This window comes from Myripristis murdjan, chromosome 8 (genome assembly GCF_902150065.1).
Source record: "Myripristis murdjan chromosome 8, fMyrMur1.1, whole genome shotgun sequence".
Classification (NCBI taxonomy): Eukaryota; Metazoa; Chordata; class Actinopteri; order Holocentriformes; family Holocentridae; genus Myripristis; species Myripristis murdjan.
Genome location: NC_043987.1, coordinates 10,074,879 through 10,098,690, shown reverse-complemented (window position 1 = coordinate 10,098,690; position 23,812 = coordinate 10,074,879). Strand labels below are relative to the sequence as shown.

The 23,812-nt window shown below is 40.5% G+C and overlaps 2 protein-coding genes across 2 annotated transcripts; one reads left to right on the top strand and one right to left on the bottom strand.

Annotated features, from left to right (window-relative positions):
• Positions 1 to 41: 41 nt before the first annotated feature.
• asphd1 (aspartate beta-hydroxylase domain containing 1) lies at positions 42 to 6,987 on the top strand. Its single transcript, XM_030058785.1, has 6 exons — positions 42 to 101; positions 1,962 to 2,400; positions 3,438 to 3,644; positions 3,843 to 4,050; positions 6,121 to 6,234; positions 6,774 to 6,987. Exons 2-6 carry the CDS (start codon positions 1,963 to 1,965, stop codon positions 6,881 to 6,883), a joined length of 1,077 nt encoding a protein of 358 aa, XP_029914645.1. The 5' UTR covers positions 42 to 101; position 1,962; the 3' UTR covers positions 6,884 to 6,987.
• A 5,943-nt stretch (positions 6,988 to 12,930) lies between these two features.
• Positions 12,931 to 20,908, bottom strand: cabp5b (calcium binding protein 5b). The gene is made up of 7 exons (XM_030058836.1): positions 20,715 to 20,908; positions 20,245 to 20,521; positions 17,749 to 17,779; positions 17,477 to 17,620; positions 16,775 to 16,884; positions 14,337 to 14,484; positions 12,931 to 13,810 (listed from the first exon to the last, which is right to left on the bottom strand). The coding sequence occupies exons 2-7, from the start codon at positions 20,293 to 20,295 to the stop codon at positions 13,782 to 13,784; spliced, it is 513 nt and encodes a 170-aa protein (XP_029914696.1). The 5' UTR covers positions 20,296 to 20,521; positions 20,715 to 20,908; the 3' UTR covers positions 12,931 to 13,781.
• Between the last annotated feature and the right edge of the window lie 2,904 nt (positions 20,909 to 23,812).

Below are 23,812 nucleotides of genomic sequence, written 5' to 3'. Positions count from 1 at the left end.
GCCTTGCCTTGTGCGCTACCGTCGGAGGAGCTGTCCACCAGCGCGGTGCTGAACGCAGTCCAGTGGAAGTCTGTCCCACACAGCGCTGTCTTATTCTCAAGGTAATCAGCCTGAGACGTGGCGTGCTGTTAATTGCACCGTGTGCCTGCTCGTGAAAATGGCCCGCATGTGCCATATGACGCGCATGCCGAACGCGTTTTCGTGCAATGTTTTCCTATAAGGGGCGGAGGTTTGCGATGCTTTGCGCTGACATGCTGAATTCCAGCCGTTAAATGTAAACCACAGGCCAGAGGAACTGCAGAGGCCGGCGCAGAGGAAAAAAGAAAGACAGAAAGAAAGAAAGAAGCCACACGATGGGTTGTTTATACATTGCCGTGGTGGTGTGTGACCGTGCGGTATGTGTTTCCACTGGGCACTATCATCACTTTGCATGTAACTGCTGCAACCACGAAACTAATCCGTGGCAACAAGCCTATTAGAAAAGAGCCCTCCCACCACAAAAAGTGTGTGTATAATGTGCACACATGCACATACGTTCGTAAACGCACATCACAGACAGTGTTTTGCTTCTGGGTGAAGGAACAGTGAAACCTCAAACCTCTGTCTGTCTGTCTGTTCCTCTGTGTTTCTCTCTGACAGTTCATTGTAACACTATTATTATCTAAAACAGGGGTTTCAGGCAGGAGTTTAAAACTTTTTCATGTTCTGGACCCCCAAATTGACTTTCATTAAGCCGTGAGAGATTTTTTTCTCCAAGAATGGCGACCACGTTTGAATGGTCATTTTGTCTTATTGGTTAAGGATAGGGTTAATATTAGGGTTAGGCATAAGTTGGTTATGGCTAAGAGTAGGGAAAGGTTGTAGAGAATGAATGGGTTAAGTAAATTAGGTAGGGTAAAGAATGCCGCAAGCCGTGGACCCCTTGAAGTGACTTTGATCTATGGACCCTGATGAAGATATTTTGGTATGTGTTGAAAATTAAATTGTTTACAGGCCCTGCTTCAACAATGACAAATAGAGTCATAGTGGAGGGATTAAAACATAATGTCAAAATAATCATACACAATTTTGCATTGTAGCAACTGCTAGTGAATTAAAATATAGTGAAATTTTCATAGTTAGCTGAGGACAGTGTGGAGTCCCCCTGCCCCCCACTCTGCACCCCCTAAAAGAATGTCTTTTGGGGATGAATGTATGGACAGTGACATTTTTGAAGTACTGAGTCAGCTGTGAGGAACATGGTGGCTCAGCTCTGCTGTCTCACTGCAAAAAAATATCAAGATATGATGCTTGGCCCTTTGAGTGAACTTTTTGCAAGTTCTGCCTTTGTACATTGTTTTCCTCTTGGGACTCTACTTTCCTCACACTTTTTTAAAGACATGAAAGTCAGGTGGACTGGACTCTCCAAATTGCTCTTGGCCACTGATGGCCTGGCAGCCGATCCAGGGCGTCTCCCTGTCTCCCACCCACTGCATGCTGGGATAGTCTCCAGCTCCCTGCGACCCTGAGGAGGATTTAAATAAGCAAAATGAATGAATGAATAGACTATTTTAAGCCAGAAAGATTCTGGCTTAAAATGTGCCACGAGATGACCTCCTCTTTAATCTTTTTGGATTGCAAGCCAGGTCATCTGAGAACGTCTCTACTTAGTTACTTTTATCATGTGATCATGTGATTTTAGAATGTCCAAACAATTAACAATATATTATCTTGCTGAATGTGTCATGAAGTTGCAGTGCCACAGTGCCACCTACAGTATTGAAAAATTTAAAAGTTTGTGACACTGACTGTTAAATCACATCACATCACATGACAATTGCTATTCAAATTTTACATGGTCGTGCTGTGGGAATATTATGGGAATATACCAACATAAGGATAGGGGTCCACTTAATGTGAGCCATTATGTTAATATTAAGATAAGTGTCATCTCTGAATCTGATTCCATCTCATTATTCCAGCATGCATTGGTCAATGAACCCCCTCCCCCTGCCTTCATATACTGAGTTGGGTGTGCATCCATTGAGTGGCCTTCTGTGGACTCTACTGCTCCTCTTCCTGTGGCACTGTTATCGAATCGGCTCCGACCTGCCCACCCCAGGCCGGACGCACCCCGGAAAGCTCAAGTCGGGCTTGAGGCGGACCAAGTTGTCCCGTGGTGCTGGAAGTGAATACAGATCCAAACTATCAAGAGCTGACAAGGTTACTCCCTGCATTCCCATGGAAACAGGGGAGGACGAGGAGCAGGAAAGGGGCTACCTTTCTCCAGTGCTGAGTCATGCTTTGTTCCCAGCCCAGGCTTCTGCAGAAGGCAAGAAACTGTATGCAGCACTGAAAGAGTATGCCAAGCGCTACAGTTGGGTGGGCATGGGCCGCATCCATAAGGGGCTTCGGGAGCAGGTATGAGTACAATCCATACAGTACATGGGCTGGTGCTCATTATCATACAGCAAGTCTTTATAATGTGGTCAGTAGTGCATCACACAGAGGCGGTATTTATAATTTTGGTCAAAGACGTCTGGTTGATAACATACGTAATGCCTGTAAAGTAACAGAAGAAGAATTAATCTCACACTACGTAACACACAGGCAGCTCATAAGGCACCTGTCATTGTATATTATGTAGGCGTAATGATACAGGAAGTAAATATACAACACTTTCTTTGGTGGGAATCAAAATCAGTTGCAGTCTTAAAGTATGTTAACACTGACAAACAAATATCAGTCTACAACATTTCACTACAACATTTCCATATATAGAGAGCAGGGGCGGATCTAGACAAATATTCATGGGGTGGCAAGAGGGTGGCATGGAGACTTTAAGGGGTGGCAGAAATATATATGCTGATTTAATACAAAACGATCACATATATCAGTATTTGCTTGGAAAACCCCCAAATGAGGATATTTTAACTCAAAAACATTCTATTATTGTGGTACATGAGTAAAGCATTGAATAGAAAACCAAAAGGTGGCATTAGACATATTTATTTATTCATTTATTTATTTATCAACCCCTTAAATAGTGGGAGTGTCATCTTTTGCTGCATTTACTTGCACTCGGACATTTGAGTCTCCTAACAGCGAGTTTCCGAACAGCCACAATTAAAAAATAAATAAATAAATTGTCTGAAATTGGGGTGGCAACTATGGTGGAAAGGCATTTTTCTAGGGTGGCAGCTGCCACCCCCTGCCACCCCCTAGAACCGCCTATGATAGAGAGAGAAAAAGTGAAAGGCCATAACCAAAACTCAATGTGTCTAACAGAACTTCCTTTTAACTTACCATTTACTAAAAAATAAAAATCATTGTACTTGCTTTGAAATTGACTATTGGGTGACTTTTTGGTTTGTTTGCTTTTTTACTTGTTTGTTTGAAACATTATCAAGGAATTTCATTAAGAACTTGCCACAAATCTCTGATTGTTCTCACTTCAGGTCAGATTGAATAATCTCTCTACAATCCAGAAGCCTCATCTTTTCTTCCTCCCAGATGTCCCAAGTGTTCCTTTCTTCCCACGTGACGCCCATCGCCATGACATCGACGTCTTGGAGGCCAACTACCCTGCAATCCTGGCTGAGTTCCAGGCAGTTTACCAGAGGGGTATTGACCCAAAATTAGGATGGACCTGCCAGGGACCAAAGGTACAGCAAATTATAAATCAGGCCAAAATCCACTGTGAAAGATGCACAATGTATTACCATGCAAGAGACAAACTGTGTTTCAAACTGTGTGATGTGACATGTGATTTATTAATCTTGGCATTATTGATGTTTAGATTTACTCATCAGTTTTAGAAGCTGATCTGAGTTATACGAAACACATCTTAATATCTTTTTCAGGGCCAGGCAGTGTTTCCATTGTACAGCGCAGGCGTCTGTGTGGCAGGGAATTGTCGTTCCTGTCCCTGCACCTACCGCACACTTCTCTCTCTCCGTACTTTTATAAGCAGTAACTCCTTGGGAGCCGCTGGGTTTTGGCTGTTAGGGCCCGGAGCTACACTGGGAGGCTCATACGGACGCACCAATACACGCCTACGTTGTCACCTAGGTGAGTAAATGAGTTAGATTCGGGGAGACAAACATTTTTTCATATGATGGAGTTTTGGGGAATAGCTCAGTAGTTTGAGATTCTGCGTGTTCAGGTTTGAATGAAATTGTAGAACACTGTATGTGGGGTACAGAGCAGTGAAAAGAAATGCTTGTGCACCATCGAACCTCCATTGCACAGGTGTACCAAGCTCTGAATAGTATTCCTTTTTGTCATTTTTTCAAATTTCTGCGCCTATTGATGACCATGAGAAGAAGATACATATTGATTTTGATGACCGCATGACATTTCCTACAGGTCCACCATCAGGACAGACTTGCAGTTTGGGAACATTATAACTCCAGTCGTTTGTATTTGAGTCTCAGCCAGCTGCAGACTGAGAGAAGAGCTCTGACATCCCAAACCTCTGGCACCACCCATCCCTAATCTTAACCATGACCTCAACCTCTTTTCCTGGCAGAACCCTCTGAGGGAAAGCACTTTGGGCAAACTTCACTCTTGTGCACAGTTTTCATTAACTTTTTTATACCTCAGACACACAATGGGCATTTCTGGCACCTCAGAGGCTTGCAGATGGGCTCTGCATGTCAGGAGCTTTTCAGAGTCAGCAGCCCAAGCAGCTCTTTTCAAATTGTCTATGCTGCTTGATGATCTTTATTGATTCTGGTGACACCATAACCTTCTCTCATGTGGCACCATAAGGCCAAACTTTCAATTTGTGAACGTGATTACTCCAATAGTTTTTATCTATTTTTTTTTTTTTTTTTTTTTTCAAATTTGCTGTCCAGGAACAAAACCACACGGTGTCAGTAGCTGTGGTGACATGGACAATATTTCTTCAACCTGACTGAAATCATCCTGATTAGAGATTCCAGCTTAACTGTTTACATGGATGTTAAATCAAGTGTCAGAATCAGAATCAGAATATAAAATCAGGATATAACTTTTTTGACCTGCTCAAAATGGTTCCACCTGCTGGGAAGCATCTAGTCTGCTGGAAATATAAATATAATACAGGCTAGGTCATGTTCTCTGGTGGTCGCTCTCCCATCAGGTCATCCATGAGTCTGTAAAAATGAGACCTGGCTGGATCGGAACCACTTTCGCTGTTTTGACAGTTTGGCCTTCCAACTTTTCCAGTGGTTTTTGATTTGGTTGATGGTTTGGTGGATACCAGCTTCATTCATCTTGTTTCAATAACTGGTGGTTTTGAGCCTTTCAACCATGGAGGCATTCAACAATCCATTGAATATTTAATCTTTACAACAAAAAAATTCTGTCAGCCACAGCCCAGTTGTGTTTTTCAACAGCCACGTTTCTGTCCCTCCTCGAAACCAGATTGAAAATGCCTTTCTTTTCCAGTATCAGGGTTTGGGTCAACCCTGTTTAACTGGGAAGAAAAAACTCAAATTGCGGTGGTCACATGAGACGTTTTTACTCTGATTGGGCTGTTATTCTGATTATTAGTGGCATGTTAGAGTCCATGTACATGCAGCTATTGAGGGTTCAGGTTGTTTTGGAGATATACCCTGTTGTTGTTCATCGACAGCACATGTCTAGTTTACAAGACAACTCATGTGCATAAGAAACGATAACGTGAAACAGCAAAGAACATCAGGTTCAGTGAGAGGTGGTGCACCAATACAAAGACGTGAGGGAACAAGTGGACTCATCTTGCCCAGATGTCCTCGCTCTGGGATTCAATCGAACAGGCTGTTCTACCTCTGTTCTCACCTCTTGTTTTGTGTCTGACTTCACTCAACTAAAAGCCTGAACAAATACTGGGAAAAGAGATTCTGTGGAATCTAAAAAGAGGTTTAATATATTTAGATTTTGTGGAGTAAACAGAAGAGTTGCTGACTCTTAAACCCCTTGCTAAATTATATTTTGTGGTTTGGAGTCAAAAGTTCACCCTCTGTAGCACGTTCTCTAACTGTGATCCCTCTGATGCTAATCCTGTGTTTTGCCTTTACTCGAGTTGAGTTAAGGCTGGAGTGCATGCCCCTCTTATTTGGGTGAAAATATAATAGGTTCTTTGAAATGGCAAAAATAGAAAATCTCTTTTCGTAGGACTGCAGACTCCACCTCATTGTGAGCTGGTGGTGGGGGGCGAACCTCAGTGCTGGTCGGAGGGACACTGCCTCCTGATCGATGACTCGTTCCTTCACACCATCTCTCACAAAGGTCTGTGAATCACATATGAAATACTTTTCCTCTTATTTGTTTAGCCTTTATGTATTATCAGTATTATACCCCTAAATATCCAAAACAGAAATGAAATGTTCTTCTATCTCTCTGTATACAGAAAAGGTTGCAGTGCTTTGAGTCTCTATTTTACTCCTGCAATGCCTTTATCATCCAAGGTAATAGTGTGTATATCCAATATAGTGAACCACGATGCATTGCTCCAACAAGCAAAAAAAAAAAAAAAAAAAAAAAACCCTCAAAATTAATGGTGCATAATTCCATCTAGTCTGTGATCTGAAAGTTGCATGAGCAGGTAAAATCCTCAAGGACGAGGTTCCTTTCTCCAGATTTGATTAAAAACCTGTTTAGTGAAGTGTGATGTATCTTTGGGGAGTGCAGGGTTACCCACATAGGTGAGCAAGGCTTCAGTACGTTAGAAAATGAATTGCAACATGGGAGGGTGCTAGCCCACAATTCCAGATCACAATGTGGCTGTTGCATATTCTCTTACAGTGTTTTTGATGGTTATTTTTAAGGGCCTCCAGAGGATGGGCCGCGAGTCATCTTCAGCGTGGATCTGTGGCATCCCAATGTGGCTGCAGCCGAGAGACAAGCTCTGGACTTCATTTTCAGCCCTGACCTCTGAACTTGCTCCTGCGCTATCAAAATATACGTCATGTGGGGTGCCTTGTGGGTTATAAATCTAAATGTTAACACCATTCCAGTAAATAAATCACTGTGTGAATCGACTCAAAGGCCGGATTATAGTTCTGCGTACACGAAGCTTATGGGGGTTGTGCGAAGCTTACGGGGGTTGTGCGACCGCCGCAGAGACTTGCCGCGCACCTCCGAAAAATTGTAACTACGCAGACCCCATGTAGCCCCAATGCAGGCCCCCCACAGACAACAAGAGCTATGATTGGTCCGACGAACTACATCATTTCCGGCATTTCGCCCCTCCGGCGTCACGTCCTGTTGTTGTGCCGGCAGCGGCGTTTTTAAAAGAACTGCTGTTGTGATCGCATCTCGACTCGTCGGTTGATTTCAAATTGTTTGGAAAGTTTGGATCATGCTGGATCTGGATCTACTGCTGCTCCTTTTAAAAATGGCGCTGCCGGCACAACAATGGGAAGAGCAGCGACCATACGCCACAGGGTCTAAGTAGGTCTGCAGAAAAACAAAAAAACGCGCCCCATAGCGTTGTGGCGGAGAATTGCTTAGCGTTTAGCGCAGAGGTATATTGGGCACACACCATCTGCGTGGCAACTGCGTGCGCGTTGCGTCAAGTGTCTGCAGAACCATAATCCAGCCTTACGAATTATACAAGCCATTAAGACCAGACCTAAGAAGAGCACAATTGGTAAGAACTTTTCTAAATGAAACTCAGCATCGTGACCTGCTATATTACACTCATGAAAGCTCTTCTTTGCATGTGAAGCCTGTTTCTCCTGATTACAGGACTTTTGTGCATGTGCTAAAATGCCTTTTAAGTTGGAGAGGCCTTAACAATCAGCTTGAGATGCTCAATTTTGAAATTTAGGTCGATATTCTGTGGTTTAATGAACATACTGTGAAAATGGGAAAGAGATATAAATGTATAGCTCTGCGTTTTTAGTTTTGTTTTCTGATTTGATGCCAAAGTTGTTTTACCTTTTGGATACTGTGATTCTTGCTCTATCTATCTATCTATCTATCTATCTATCTATCTATCGATCTATCTGTGAAGCATTTTCACTGTGGTTTCAATATAGCATGGATTACAGTATCAGGGTTTGGGTCAACCCTGTTTCACTGGGAAGAAAAAACTCAAATGATATGCAGCAAATAAATCCGTATTGATTCGGTGGCATTGTAAATTCATTGTAAAGCTTATGATACTGTGATAGAATAGGCTCTTACTGTGCTCACAGTTTTCTGACATGTGCATCATCTGTCATGTGTATATGCAGATATATATGTATGTATATGTGTGGCCTCTTTCAGTTACTGCGGGACACATATTTGAGGTCAAGACCCAGGGGAGTCACTGTTTGACTTATCTTGGCGTCTTCTCACACACACACACATGCATGCATGCACACACACTAAAACCCACACACTTCCCTGTACAATCTGTGGTGGAGTTTTGTGCAATGGTCACCGTTCAATTTCTGCAAACTTTTTCCGCTAACTTTTTATATACACACGCTCTAACTTTATTTTGAGCACAAACTCCTGTTCAAATTTAGCTCCAATAGCCCTTTTTGGTTCGTTTTTTTCCCCCCTTCCGTGAGTAGATGAGTTTATGTGGCGATTTTGTCTCATCTGCCATCTGCTCATCTGAGATTCCCATGATGAGGATTACGGAGATTGAACTAATCCCTGTCAGACAAAAAAAAAAAAAAAAAAAAAAAGATTATTCCAGAGATTGTTTATGTATCTTATGTAGGCATATAGTTTCACAATGTATCATTCATTTTACATCAGACGAAGGGTCAGGGAGCGGCGGGGAAGTGAATAATCTAATTATCAAATTATCTGTATTTTGTAGCTAATAAATCAATAAATCCAAAATTTGGGGATTGGAGTGGAAGCCAGTGGAATAAACTGGAACTCTTCAGCAGAATTCTTGGAATGAAAACTGAAATGAAATTAGTTAAAACCTGCCTGCAGTACAAAACAGCAGCCTGTGGAAGATATGAACCTGCATCAGGCTCTCTAAGTATGAAACAGGCACTTTTGCTTCCCTGAACTCATTACTGGAAATATCTCAGCTACACTGTAGCATCTGTTTTGTCATGGTGTTGATTTATAGCCTGCATTAATATAGGCTAATATTGGACATATTTTTCAGATGGCAATAATTAATGTAGAGGTGTTTTTCACTTTCTCAGCAATCTTATTTCCTTACCTGGCTTCTATGAGACGAAGGTTATCTGTGGTTTTCCAGTCCACAACAATATTTCACTGTTAGTTTTATACATCTCAGACAACTAACACATGAAAATACTAGAAAAATTACACTCCCTGAAATATACACACTTGGGAGGTTTTCCAGCTAGCATATAATACACTTTCATTACAGGAATCACCATGCTGTTCAAATAAAGAATTCTGTTTGTGTTTATGAAATTAATGGACAAAATTAGATTTACGATATGGAATTACATGGTATACCTGACATAACCCAATATGGTGTGAACTTTTTCTTTAAACAGCATCACGCCATCATACAGTGTCAAAAACTGAGTCAATGAATTATTGGATTATTATTGGCTATTATTGCATTTTTATTGGAATTATTTATCAGTTCAAGTATTTTCAATGCAAAATTGGTCATTACATATTATCTGAAGATTCAAATTTCCTTAAAAGATTATGACCAGCTCACATTTATTTCAAAGGGAAAAATAACAATTGTTCCTTCGTGCAGCTTATATTATTGACCTTTTGTTACGCAACAATATTAGTCAACCTCAGAGGGATTATTTTCATGAGTGAAAGATGCCAAATGAACAAAGTGGTTGGGAAATAATTCTGCTATTAATATCATACACAATCTGCCATTCAGAGGCAATGTCAGGCATGCCTGGTGGGCTATTGTGTTTGATCAAATACATGGGAAATTTGGTTTAATCTGCTTAGTACATATTTTATCAATTTGAGTGATTCATCTTCCTCTCGATCATCACCGGGTCTCATCAGCCTTTGCTGCTGTGTGCTGGGCTTTTCTCATGGCCCCATCTGCTCATTTTACCACTCTCATCTAATTCATAACACGGAATACAAAAGGAATACATATTGTTTACTTTTTACTCTCATCAGTTATCCTACCATAAGTCACGTGAGGGTTTTTACTAAACCCTGTCTTCGATTCCAAGGTTAATTGTTAAGTCCATTCTGGTAAAATGTGACATGTTTTCCATTTCTAAAGGAGTTATATTAGCCATGAAGAGAATTTCTGCAGAAGCATTAAAATCAGTTCTTGTTAGAGTGCCATTATCATCATTTTAGTTGACATGTTGCTGCACTTTAGAAAAATATTGGTGGCAGATTACTGCTTACATGCCAGCATATTCAAAAGGCAACTGTCAGAGTGGGGATGCTGCTACTTGGTTCAATTTATTCCTAAAATGGACTCCTAAAATTAAAGTTAATCAAGTCAACAGTTTACAAGAATAAATGCTGATGATCATAATCAAACCACATCAAATGATTCATTTGGAAACCAGCAAACATCACTGTGCATTCTTGCATGACAGAGTAGGAAAGACTGGCACTCTGATAAGAAGACTGACTGACAGTATTCACCACTGTCATGCAATCAAGGCAGTTATTTGTAATGTAATGTAATGTAACATTTCATATTGGACCAAGTTCACCAAGCACATGCATGATGAGTTTTATGGAAATGATACCAGTGTTGCCAGAAGTATGAAAGAGGTGTTTAACTTGATCAGGCTGACAAAATCCTTGGCCACAAAAAGTATCCAAAATGCTCACATTTCTTCCTTGACAGTTCTAGAATAGTATTTGGTGGACAAGATCTGCACATAAACATTGCACATTTTTCATTGTCATGAGATAAGAGGAAGGTTGAGGAGCGATGCCCTGCACAGTTCAGACTCTGCAGAGTCCTCAGACCCTGTCAGCCTCATCAAGAGTACCTACATGTTGTACAGGAGACATGAGCCCACTCTTGTGTATAGTCAAAAACTGCTGGATGTTCAGTCTTTATGAGTAGGAGGGACCTCTGTGTATCTTGGCCTGGAAAACTGATGAAGCTCTTATGCAACATACCTCAGCTTTCTGGGCCCATGAGAGGTAGCTGTCCCAAAAGTCAGAATTTACAGATTTGTGAACCACATCTCTTGCTCCATCTCTTTCAGTTGTTGCAAGAGAAACAGAAACCAACTCACTGCAAGGTTTTAGGAATTTGAGATGGCATTTCTACACTGAACGACTCTTCTGAGACTACGTCAGACAACATCCCCCTCTCATCGTGTGAACATGACCGGCCCCTCCCACTTAGCATGTGACTTGTGGAAATGAAGTGGAAATGATACAGGAACTTAATGAAGATTTGCTGAGTTCGAGACAACTCACAACTCAGAAAAAAGAGCCCCAAGTTGTCAAAAATAAACTGAATGGCATCAAACTGAGAAATTACTGGTAGGAAATTTGGGTGCCATTTTAGAGCTCCAATTTATCCAACTTGACATTGTTGACAACATCAAAGAGCTTTCATTGTTAATGGTAATTAACATATTTACAGTATTTGTTGACATTTTAATTAATAATTTGATGTGTACTTCGATGTGTGCAATCTTTGAAATACATATATACAGTATTTTGCTCTGATTATAGCAAAATGTGGCTTTAATAGCTGTTTTGCTGTCTCTCTCTCTCTCTTTTTTTTTTTTTTTTTTACTAGCCCCATTGTGACTAGCTATTAGTAGCACCACACTGCATAGCACAGTGTAGTAACAACGGAGCTAACGTAGGTTTTTAATGTTACTGACTGTCTCTGCCAAACTTCCCTCAGGCATCCATGTTTTCCCTCATGTTAAACTGCAGTGTGAACGCAGCGATGTCGGAAGTCGAAAATCTCTGGGCTGGAGTCCAAACTCTGAGTTGTTTTGAATCCAGCAACTGTCTAACCCTCTGTCATAGAAGCGTTGTGGATGTTTCTGTGCCTGGAGCAAATTTTCCCTTGCAGTCTAACCCAGAGGATGGTGTTTTTCAAGCAGTTCAAGAACAATTGAATTTCCGTCTCACAAATATGAGGGAATGTCTGGGATCCAACCATAACCAGGTAACATCCGCCCTTTCTGAGAAAAAAAAAAAAAGTCCCCCATCTTGACCTCAACCTCCAGTCTTTGGAACAGTCTCTGTGAATCTTGGGTGAAACTGGCTGCTACTGAGAAACACCTACACTGCACTGGCTGTCATGAATGCTCCCCTGCCCATACTTTCATCAGTTTTTTAAACACAGTTCAATCTGTGCCTAATAGTAGGGGATATGGGCGGCGGCAGCCAACCACAGCCGTTCTGTGCTCTGCGTGTTTTGCTTTGGGCATGTGTATGGGAGGTGCAGTAACAAGTGAGACAGGGCCAAGAAGCTCCTACCAGCATGGAGCTGGCATCAGGCATGTGGAGGTCCTTTTCTGGGACTCAGCGTGTCCTCCAGTCATCGGCTGGAAGGACAGATGGTTCCCTGCTAGGGCCAAGGCAGCAGTCAAGGTGGAGGGCTGGTGACACAGTTGGCACAGTTGGCACATTTGGCCATCGCTTTTGGGAGACCAGAGCGACAGAGTGACAGTGTGACAGAGCGACAGAGCGACAGAGCGACAGAGCGACAGAGCGACAGCGATCCAGCGCCACTTTTTCACTGATCTCTGAGGTGTAGCCACTGCCTGCAGGAGCAGAGGAGCTGCTGCATGTATAAGGGCAGCTGACTTTCTCAGAGGTTTTGACTGAAACGAATGCTGATGTCCCTTTGAAAAACTGTCAACCACAAATCCTCTGCTGCATGTCACCCCCTCTCCCTCTCCTGCCTTTCCTGTCTCTCTACTGTCACTATCAGATAAAGCAGAAATACCACACAAGTAGTCTTTAAAAAAAATCTGTGACAATATTGTGACAATATTTTGAGTCTGAACGTTAATACTCAGATTCAATAAGTAGGAAGGATATGCGGTGAGAGTTGTCTGGTTGTGTCAGAAAAATTTATTCCTGCATCAAAACATTGATTCATTCATATGCAAGTATAATTTACACCGCCAGTGCTACTTTAATGATAAGTTATCATTCTGTATGAGTTAATGCTATTGTTTCAAGGTTAACAACAGTCTATTTACAACAGGAATGAGAAATTGTGCTGTGGTGGGCCAAGAGCATGCAGGTTTTCATCGACTGGTGATCACTGGGTGTGTCCATTGGTGTCACTTGGTGACGTCTGGTTGGAGGGAAAACGTGAATTTTCTTGGCGCTCTGTAATGTGATTGTCCATCATCACTGATTTACAAACAGCCCATCCAGGGCTTTCAATTGCACACACACATTTCTCCTTGAATTCAGTCCATTGTTCTCCCAGTATTTACGGAAACAAAAAGAATATAAAAGGGAGGGATATAAGGGAGCTAAAAGTCAAATAGATTTTAGAGATACAAAATGTAGATTGTCTTCTAACAATAAGTGCAGATTTATCTGTGTCTTGAATGAATTGCGGATAACCTTCAATGACCATCCAGTCCTTGACTAATTTGCTGTGATTTCTGAGCCAAAAACATCAACAAAGAATGGAGGCTGTGACAGTCCAGAGCTACAATATTACAATCACATTTAATTAACTTTATCTGCTGCAAGTCTGCCACGAAATGAAAGTACAGCATTTTCTTTTCAGGTGGTAAACTTCATTCCATTGGAGTGGCTCAATGTGACTTTGTGCATGAGAAAAATATCAACTAGATGCATAAAATTATCCATTACAAGTATCATTAGCATAAAATTCCACAAAAATAATTCCTCTCCATTCACAATTATATATCTTGTGTTTGTGATCCTCATTCCCGTGACATCATTTTCACAAACTCTGCAAGAAAAACAGATGAGACAATGATTAGACTAGAATGTTACGAACAACATCATGATGTTTTTTTGTTTGTTTGTATTTTATCTTTGATCACATGTGTGCCACACGTGTCCTGAATTAGGACTGAACACAATCAATGCCATAAGTAAATGAAATAATCAAACAATAGTAATCCACCTAAAGATACACCGGGTGTATCTGGATCATTTTAACAGCATTGTTGCCTTTATTTGACAGTCCACAGTTAAGAAAGACAGGAAAGAATAGGAATTTAGAAAAGGGGACAACATGCAACAAGGTCCCCAACTTGCAACTGACCCCAAGATGTCACGTAGGCCGTGGGGCACCAGGGCCCTGCCGACTTAAAAATAATATGCCATCATATAAAACAAAAGAAAAGAGTAAAAGAAAATGGTCAAAGCTAGGGCTGCTATATGACAGGCCTAAACTTTTATATTCTTGTTGCTCTCTCTCTCTCTCTCTCTGTCTCTGTGTGTGTGTGTGTGTGTGTGTGTGTGTGTCTCACCCTCAAAGTCGACTGTTCCATCTCCATTGTTGTCAGCTTCTCTGACGACTGCATCAATCTCACTTTTGTTGGTTTGTTCGCCCAGTAACTTCATCATGGCATGCCTCAGCTCATCAGATGTGATAGCGCCGTCTCCATCCATGTCAAACTATATCAGACAGAAGGAGAAAAACAGACACCGTGAATGAGTGATTGCTGAATAAATATTGATTCACCATGGCAGCCTCTCTGCTACACCAGACAACTGTTATACAATTGGTAGGCGTTATATCAGGGTTCGCTGAAGATTTTCCCATTATTTTTCCACTGTTGTAAAACTCCTATAACTTGGCTTAGCACAGCCAGAGGGGCTACTGCCTTGTGGGCCTGCTTTCCACAAGGTAGAGGTTCAGAGTTGGTTGCAATGCCTGTTGAGCAAAGAGGATGGGGAAAGCTGGCCTACTACAGGTGTCAGGAGGCAACAGGGGAAGAAGACTGAACTGGTGCTGAAAGGAAGAGCGGTACCAACCAGAGGTATGATTCTGGTACTGAATGTGACAACTGAGGGGTTGCTCAGTACTTGGACTAGCAGTCACTTTTAGTGGTAAAAGAAAGAAGCTCAGGATGGCAACCTCCTTCCTTGTGTGCCCTCAGGAAGGAGCTTCTCCATCCGAAACGACACAATTAAGTTTAATGACAGGACCCTTCATTCACTTCTTTCTTTTACATATAGTCCCCCACACACCCACACCCACCCACCCACCCGCACACACACACACACACACACACACACACACACACACACACACACACACACACACACAGACACACGTTGGTTTCCATCACTTCTAGGGACATTACATTGACTTACATTCATTTCCTGGAGACTTATCCTAACCTTAACCCTAACCACTACCTGCCTAACCCTAACCCTAACCCTAACCTTAACCTAACCCTAAAGTTATCTTAGCTTTAAATCAAGTCTTCACCCTAAAATTAATGGTGAGGCGAGTCCCCACAACGTGACTGTGTAAACAGATTTATGTCCCCACAACATTAGCAATACCAGGTACACACACACACACACACACACACACACACACACACATACACACACACACACACACACACACACACACACACACACACACACACAGTGCAGGCCCTGGTGACAATAGGGTGGCATCTCTGCTTGATCTTCAATGTGCATTGAAAAGCTTTCAATCTAAGTTTGATGTAGTTGGGTTCAGACTTGGCTATTCCAATTGTAAGTCATGTCTGTCTCCCAGAGAAAAGGTAGCTTCAGCAAGAAGTGAGCCACTGTACTAATTCAAGAGGTTCACATCTAGGATCTTATTCAAAAAGAGTGGCTAAGCTCAGCAACAAAGCTTACAACACTGGTTTACTGGTTGATTTTCATTCGGACCCTCATCTGAGCATCATCTGGTGACTGAAAGAAAGACACTGTGGATAGAAGCAACCTAAAAGAGATTGCTGGACTGCTCTCCTAACTCTCAGGGTGAGGAGTTTAGCACACTAGCAGTATCCCTGAGTCAAGACAGATCAGCTGGTTCTAACACCTGGATGGCCCATGGGTGCATCCCTTAAGAGGTATAACAGAAATGGCTGGCTGACTTGACCTGACCAGCTCACCCTAAGTTAGAAAAACTTAGCACCAGGTGCTGCGAGCAACTGGGGGCATGTCTGGCCTCCCAGGTGCTGGAAGCCCAGAAATCCTTTCCTTAGGTGGTGTGTTAACAGTGTTGCCAGGACAGTCCAGACTCCAGAGTCCAGAGTCCAGAGTTGAATCTATGCCAACACCTTACCAAGGAACTTATTTTTTCACCCATCTATATATATTTTTTTAGTTGTTATTGCACTTCCAGGGTTTGTAGAAATCTGAGCTCAATATGAATTTGTGGTGAGGACATTCAATCTGTCCTGTGGTTTTAAGTGACAAAGTGTTTATCATAACAGTAGATATTGTGGCTACTGTAATGCAATAATGAAAGCCATATCTTTGAGTTAGCTGTCTGTCTAACTAAGTGGGGCCTATTGGTGCCACAGGCTGTTATATGAGATCTGTAGAGCATGCACACAACAGCTTCCCCGCTAATCTGTCTAACACAATCACTGGATGGGCATTGTCATCATAGCTCGCACTGGAAATACACACATCCATCGCACACTCAAACATGTTGGTACACCCAAAAAATGTGAATGCAATGCAACGATGTTAATCACAGACAAAACTTTAAATATTAATCAAGATGTTCTTGCCAAAACCTTTTTATTCAGGCATTATGTTGACCCACAGTGAGGCTCTCAATTTTTTGAAGCTACAGCATCACCTGATGGAGCTGGGTTCCAAATGCTCCCAATGCAAAATCAGCACTGTTTCCCATCCATCATACACTACAGCTTGTCACTTCATATGAAAACATGAAAGAAAAACTCACCTCTTTAAAAGCATCTTTAAGTTCCTTCAGTCCAATCATCCCTGCCGTTTCAGCCAGAAGCTTGGGGGTCATTAGTTCCACAAAATCTTCAAAGTCCACCCTCCCTCCCACTGCGGTGAGACAGAGGACACAACATAACATAAAATCATAACAGTTTCCTGCTTTATTTAGAGTCATATTTTAAAATCGGAAGCACATATTCTTGGAAACACATATTCTTGTTAATATATTATGAATTCATTGTCTCTGACCAACCTTAACACCCCTGAGAAATGCAACCGAAAACCTTTTCTGGAAGTTGTGTACCATAAAGTCAAACAAAACAAAACAAAACAAAACAAAACAAAACAAAACAAAACAAAACAAAACAAAACAAAACAAAACAAAACAAAACAAAACAAAACACTGGAATAATGGCAGTGACATTTCCAGTTATCTAGGAATATTCTTGAAAGCACACCAACACCTGCTAATTCATGACTTTGACTAATTTTTAATGATCAAAGCTTAAGTTGTCTGCAAATCTGATAATATTGTAGGCACAGTGGCAAAAATGCTAAAGATGTTTTTGGTCTGTTTGTTTTATGACACTTTACGCAGGTAAATCAGAGCAAATGACAGCACATTGAGCTAAAAGTCTTGAACATGCTTTTGATATATGGTAAGTATGTAAATATTTGGGGTTAACATGTTGTTACTCACTATTCATGTTGATGGTCTGGCCCAGTTGTATCAGCTCCATTTCGGTTGGCATGTAGCCCATGGTCCTCATCAGGTTCCCCAGGTCTTTACAGCTTATCAGACCATCCTTGTCCTTATCAAACTCTTCAAAAGCCTCACGTAACTCTACAAAACAGAGGGGAGAGGGAGACTGACAATTGCATATAACTAAAATCTACAAAATATTAAGCTGAAAATGTCACACTGCACTATCACAAGCATATTTTAATGAAAAGCATGAAAATGTTCATTACCTTCTATTTCATCATGTGTGAGATTTCTTGACTGCAAAACAATATGAAATCAACATGAGATGATAAGTACTTTTATATGTATAATACCTTAGCCCCAGAGTCCACAACCATCAACATATCAGCCGTCATTCACATGGTGGCATCAGTTTCATTGAATGAGGTCTTTTTTTCTCTTCAATAACTTTGAGGTCCGAATTGACTCTATACTTGTAGAGGAACTAATGCATTTGCAGACCATATGGCAGATCTTGTTTTACTATAGCAGACATTAAAAGGCATGCCGTAACATCTCACCACACCAGATTAGTCCATCGCATGTTCTGAACAAGGATATTTATAGCAACAATATGGAATGACATCAGGCTACATGAAAACATCTCTGATAAAAATAATTTTAAACAGATATTAATAACATATATTAATGAAACGTATGCCTATATCACATGCTGAGTAGTGAGACCCATGTGTATAAATAGTAATTGCCAGATATAAACAAAACACAACAAAACTCATTTTAGTGGGCTATGACTTTCATGGTACATGCATGATACTTTGCAAATAACAAACCTTAAATAACAAATGCTCTCAAATCTTAGACTTAGTTTATGTTGTTTGTTTAAAACTGGAAAAAAGAGTAAAAAGAAACTGAGTACACTCTTCAATCTAGAGGACACAATTGTCCTATAGAGTCTTTTATATAAAAATATAGAATTAGCTGTGCAGAATGCCAGTGACCGAAGAGAGAGGACAGGGTGACGAGGATAAGACTGAAGAAAATGATGCAAATTGATGTCTAAGATTTTTTTTTTTTTTTTTATTAAATTCTCCATTGTTTTGACAATTCCCATTTTTTGCCCCCCAAACCGCCGGAATGAGCAAAGCCTTTATATTTAACATGTGGTCTATTTCAGAAAACATTTTGCCAGCTCTTACAATAGATCAACCATATAGTAGTTGAATTTTTCTGGATGAGAAACACCTCATGGATACAGAGAGTGACTCATTCATTCATTCATTCATTCCTCAGCAGGATGCTACCAACAAGAGCTCACTGTCTCAGTTCTCTGCAGGTCCAAGTATTACACATGCACAACGGAAAAATGAAAGAAATTAAACATTTAACAAAATAGGATTGCATAACAGATTTCAGAGCGTATGTCTAAAGCAACTCAGTTATTTTCAGTGTATTTTCATACATTGTTAAAAATTTCCTTGACATGTGCGTTTCAGTTTGACAGACGGCAGTAATTCTAATCCCTGAGCACAAATTAAAGCATGTGTAGCATTGCTTTGCTACACTATATATACACTACACCACATTACACTACACCACACCACACCACCACGCTACACTATATGTACAAAGGTTCTCCATTCAGCATTTGCTGCTCCCCCAACTACACTACAGATATTAATATGATTATTATTTTGCATAGGCTTTGTGTGCCGCTGTAGTATTGTTGTGCTTTTGAATTTACTGCCAGTGATAATCCCATCAACAACATGACAGAGTAAACGCAGCACTCGCATGTGCTTATTGAGCCCTGTTAATGTGGAGGCCAAGTCCTGAGGAAAAATGAAAATGAAAGGAGTAACGTCTTTTTTTATAATCTGAGTTTTTCATATGATCTGCTTGATTTAAGCAGTTTTTTTCTTTCTTTTTTCTTTTTTTGCATTCTCATTTTCCACATCAGTTACTGTTATTACTATCAATATTAGTTTCTGCGCCAGCGTCCGTATATCTCTGTCCATCCTTTGACTATGAGTTGGTGTGTATCTCGGGACACATTTCTGTTTGCACGTTAGCATTATCTGTAAACATGTTATAATATTCTGAATGAGTGTGTGCTATCCTTTAAAACCCTGCTTAAAACCTTCTAATTTTTTTAAATTAATTTTTTAAAATATTACAATAGTTGATCTTATTGAGCCCAGATACATATATACATTCAGTGGCTACAGCATTGGACCAGATTTGCTGTGAACTAATGACATTTCTGCTTATCAAAATACATACATTGGAGTTCAGTACAGGTATTGTTTTTGGATATGTATTTTGTTGCATACACAAAACAGTTTTTATTCTGTGTACAACCTTTTAGCGATTAAGGACAAATAAGAGCAAAGCAGAGTCAAAGTCGATGCCCCCGGCTGGTGTAACAGCTAAAAAGTTTGCTCCTCCATCGCTCTGCCAGAGGGGGACTTCTCCTTTAAGCTGGTTCTCCCTTTGGCTCCACAGCACTTTTATCAACAATCACCAAAATTGTAAAATATAATAATACCTAAAAATATGTTGTTGTTGTTGTGTTTTTCATAACAAGCAACATATGAAGGTAACATCCGCCTTTCAGAGAAGCAAACCAAGGAAATTCAAGAATTACGTTATTTTTTTTCTTAATCATTAGAGAATTTTAATTTCTCCTCCAGTGAAACCACGTGTAAACAGAGAAAACCACTCAGCTAGAAACAGAAACCAGAAGGCACATGTTCACTTACTTGTCTCCTCTTTCCTCCTCTAAGAAAGATGCACGCTTGTCCAGAACTCATGATGAGAGGTTTGGTGGAGATCCCAGGATACTTTTTCCCCTATGTATTTGTGAAGCTGTTGGTCCGGATTTCAACTCTACTTTAATATGGTATGTGTGTTGTTGCTATATCATTGTTTTTCTCTTGTGTTTGTATGTGTGTGTGTGTAAAACCGTGATCGGTGTTTATCTGTGTATTCCAGTGAGGAGGAATGAGGTCTCTTATGGATTATCTCAGAAGCTCTGGTCTGGAAAAGAAAGACAGGCTTAAAGCTGTGGATGTACAGTATTCCAGTGAAACATTCAAATTGCTGTAAAAGCATTCTGGCTGAAATTACACCAATGCAACATCATCAAAATGGTTGTACTATAATAAACAACAAAATTCAATAAAAATGTGATAAAAAAAAAAAATCTGTATTTTCAATTCTTATATCTCACCTCCTCTTTGGATTTTAATCCTTATCAGTGGGGAAAAAGAGGGAATCCATGTAAAATAATTATCTCTCTTTCCTTCTTTTTCTTGTTTGCTGCTTTGCTTCCTGCTGCTGTCCCTGTCAATGTGGTTCAAGTTAAGAGTCACTAGAAAGGTCTTTCTAGCTATTATCCCTGAATGACAGCAACAAGAAAAAAAAAGAGTACTGGCAGGGACACAACAGATGGGAAGCGAGACGATAAGTGAGAGAGAGAGAGAGAGAGAGAGAGAGAGAGAGAGAGAGAGAGAGAGGGAGAGAGGGAGAGAGAGAGAGAGAGAGGGAGAGAGAGGGAGAGAGAGAGAGAGGGAGAGAGAGAGAGAGAGTCTAGTACTATAGCTAGTAGTACTATAGCACTGTACTATGCATGCCATTACATAATGTGGCACTGCAATAATTTCTTTAATTACATGAGACAAAATCAAAGGGAAGGGCACAGCTGTAATGCTACAAGATTTAATCTAATTATTGCTAATAGATGATATAAGTGATCAATTAAAGCATGAATGATAATTATTTGAGATATTATGGAGCATTCTCCAGGCTTGTGGGCCAGCAGGACATTGTGCATCACCAGCTTCTTACATAGCCACCTTTAGCACTGCTCTGGGGCAGTGCTAAAGGTGCTGATCTGAGTTAGTGTGGCCTAATAAGATATTGTGGCCCACGCCATGATCACATGTTAATTTGCATTGCTGCAGCTGGTCACTGCTGCGCTGCATATGAGGCAAGATGCAAATCAACACATATATCCAATTGAGTAATTCAGACACACAGTATTCAGTCAAAGGACCACTCTCCTTGTTACATAAAACACTAATAGCCATAAAAGTCTTCAGCGCAGTTTTCCAATCTTTTTACATAACCGCATTAATCCTCAAGTGTTCATATATGCTGTATACAGACAGACCAAATTCATTTGTGAATTGGTAATGAAATCACAGAGCATATGGACCTGTCCAGGCAAATCTACAAAGCAAATGCTTGTGCATTGTGGTGATTTTTCACTTTGAGGGAGATAAAGACATTATCCCAACTTGTTGTGTACAACAAGAAATGCCAAAGATTATAACCCAGTTAGTATTCATTCAGGCTTTCTTAGACTGAACAGCTGAATGGACTCCTCCAGCAGCTTGATGCCACTGCAGCAGCTGACACTTCAGGGAGATGATGTGGCGACACTGGTTGGGTATACTAATGATTTCTCTTGCAACATTGAGCATTATCAAGCAGTATTGATGCGCTTAGTATTTGTAAACCAAAGAATATGTCAGATATCATATTAACCTGTCAGTTGATGATTATTTATCATTTAATAAATTAAACTTCCCTTTTTTTTGTATTCCTGTGCTAACTTACTGCCAACACCAAATCCGGGGCTATACTTAACATAATGTATACACATGTTTTTTTGTTTGTTTGTTTGTTTGTTTTTGTTTTTTTTTTGTTTTTTTTTTTTTTTTTGCAGTCCAGATGTTTCAGTTCTTTGATAAAAGAGGAAATACAAAATCTAAGACACTCTTCAGAGAAAAAAAAGGTTTATAGAGGTTTTTTAAGTGTTTTAAAAGGTGTTACTCTCGTCTTAATTACAATTTTTTTATGTTCAAAATGTAATGTTAAAATGGCATTTAATAAATACTTTTCAACCAAAAAGTGTATTGGCTTTGTTTTTTTCTTTTTAAAGTGCACAAGTCACCTCACACCACAAAAGTGACCAGAAGATTTTGACTTAATATACCCAAATAAAATATTTTCTTCTGTAGCTGTTATCTAGTAGACTGAGAGCTTATAACAACAGAAATTTTAATCTGAAATGGACGGATAAATGAAATGAGATAAAATGTTTATGCTAAACAATAGAATTTAACACAGTCAAATTTGAGACTAATGAATTTTAAAGGTTAGTATTTATAACATTTAATTTAAGACATTTTAAGACTTTAAGGGTGACCATCGGAAATGCTGGTGACACTAGCCTGAGTGAGGGGTTGTGTAAAAAATATATATTTTAGTTTATTCATTTTGCAAAGATCACTAGGGGGCAGTAGAAGATCTGAGTTATGATAGTGCTGAGGACAGTGCGGCATCAATCCTAAAACACACACACACACACACAAATCAACTTTTTTCCTGTAATTTTCATGCACACTTCCTGTGGAGTGAGTAACTGTCTTTCTCCTGTAGTCTAAAGTGTCTCAGAGTCCCTTTGAATTTCAAGAGCCAGGCTGCCGGTCTCATCACTTTGTCCCATGATGAGAAGAGCTTCATAAAGCCACAAATGTCAGTGTCCTCAGTGTCTGAGTGATTATTGCATTCCCCACTTTTGGAGCCCCCAGCAAATCTTTTCACTGCTTCCTCATGAGGACATAACCTGCACCTCCGCTCATGTAGCCTTGCTGGTCAAAGGAGCTAAACCTTCTCCCCAGGTACAGCGGCATCTCTGGATCGTATTGCCGTCAGCTTTCAGGAACCACTCCACTTCGTCCGAGTGGCTCTGGTGGATTTACTCTGATTGTCTTCTAGTAGAGGTTTTCCCTCCCCTCATCCACACTGAGCCCCACGGTGGGGAAATCAGTTTTCACAGAGCTGCTTGGGTCCTGTCATGATCCAGCACAGGATTCACGTCATCTGGGAGAGATTGGCTGCTGCCTCCTTTTGCTCACCTGGAATTATTGAAAATATAAGAAATGTGCAGTATATACTTTGAGACCTGGATCCATGTCAGAGTTCCTGTGTTGAAATGCTTTTGAAAGCCACAAGAATTTAAACAAGTAATCTGTACAAACTGGCTTTTTTCTTTCAAAAACATGGGAAAAGGTGATGAGCAACCTAGCAAGAAATTACCTTAAAATTTGTAAGAAAATTAGTAAAAAGTTGCAAGAAAATGATCTGAAAATTAGCTAAAACACACACACACACACACACACACACACACTCAACAATATCTGTCTGCCATAACACCCCTCTCTCTCTGAGCTGAGGAGAGTCTGCCACCTAGTGGACATGAGGGGAATCGCATCTTTCATGTTGAACATGAGCCTCCTCCCTGATCTGTGCTGTTGCTGA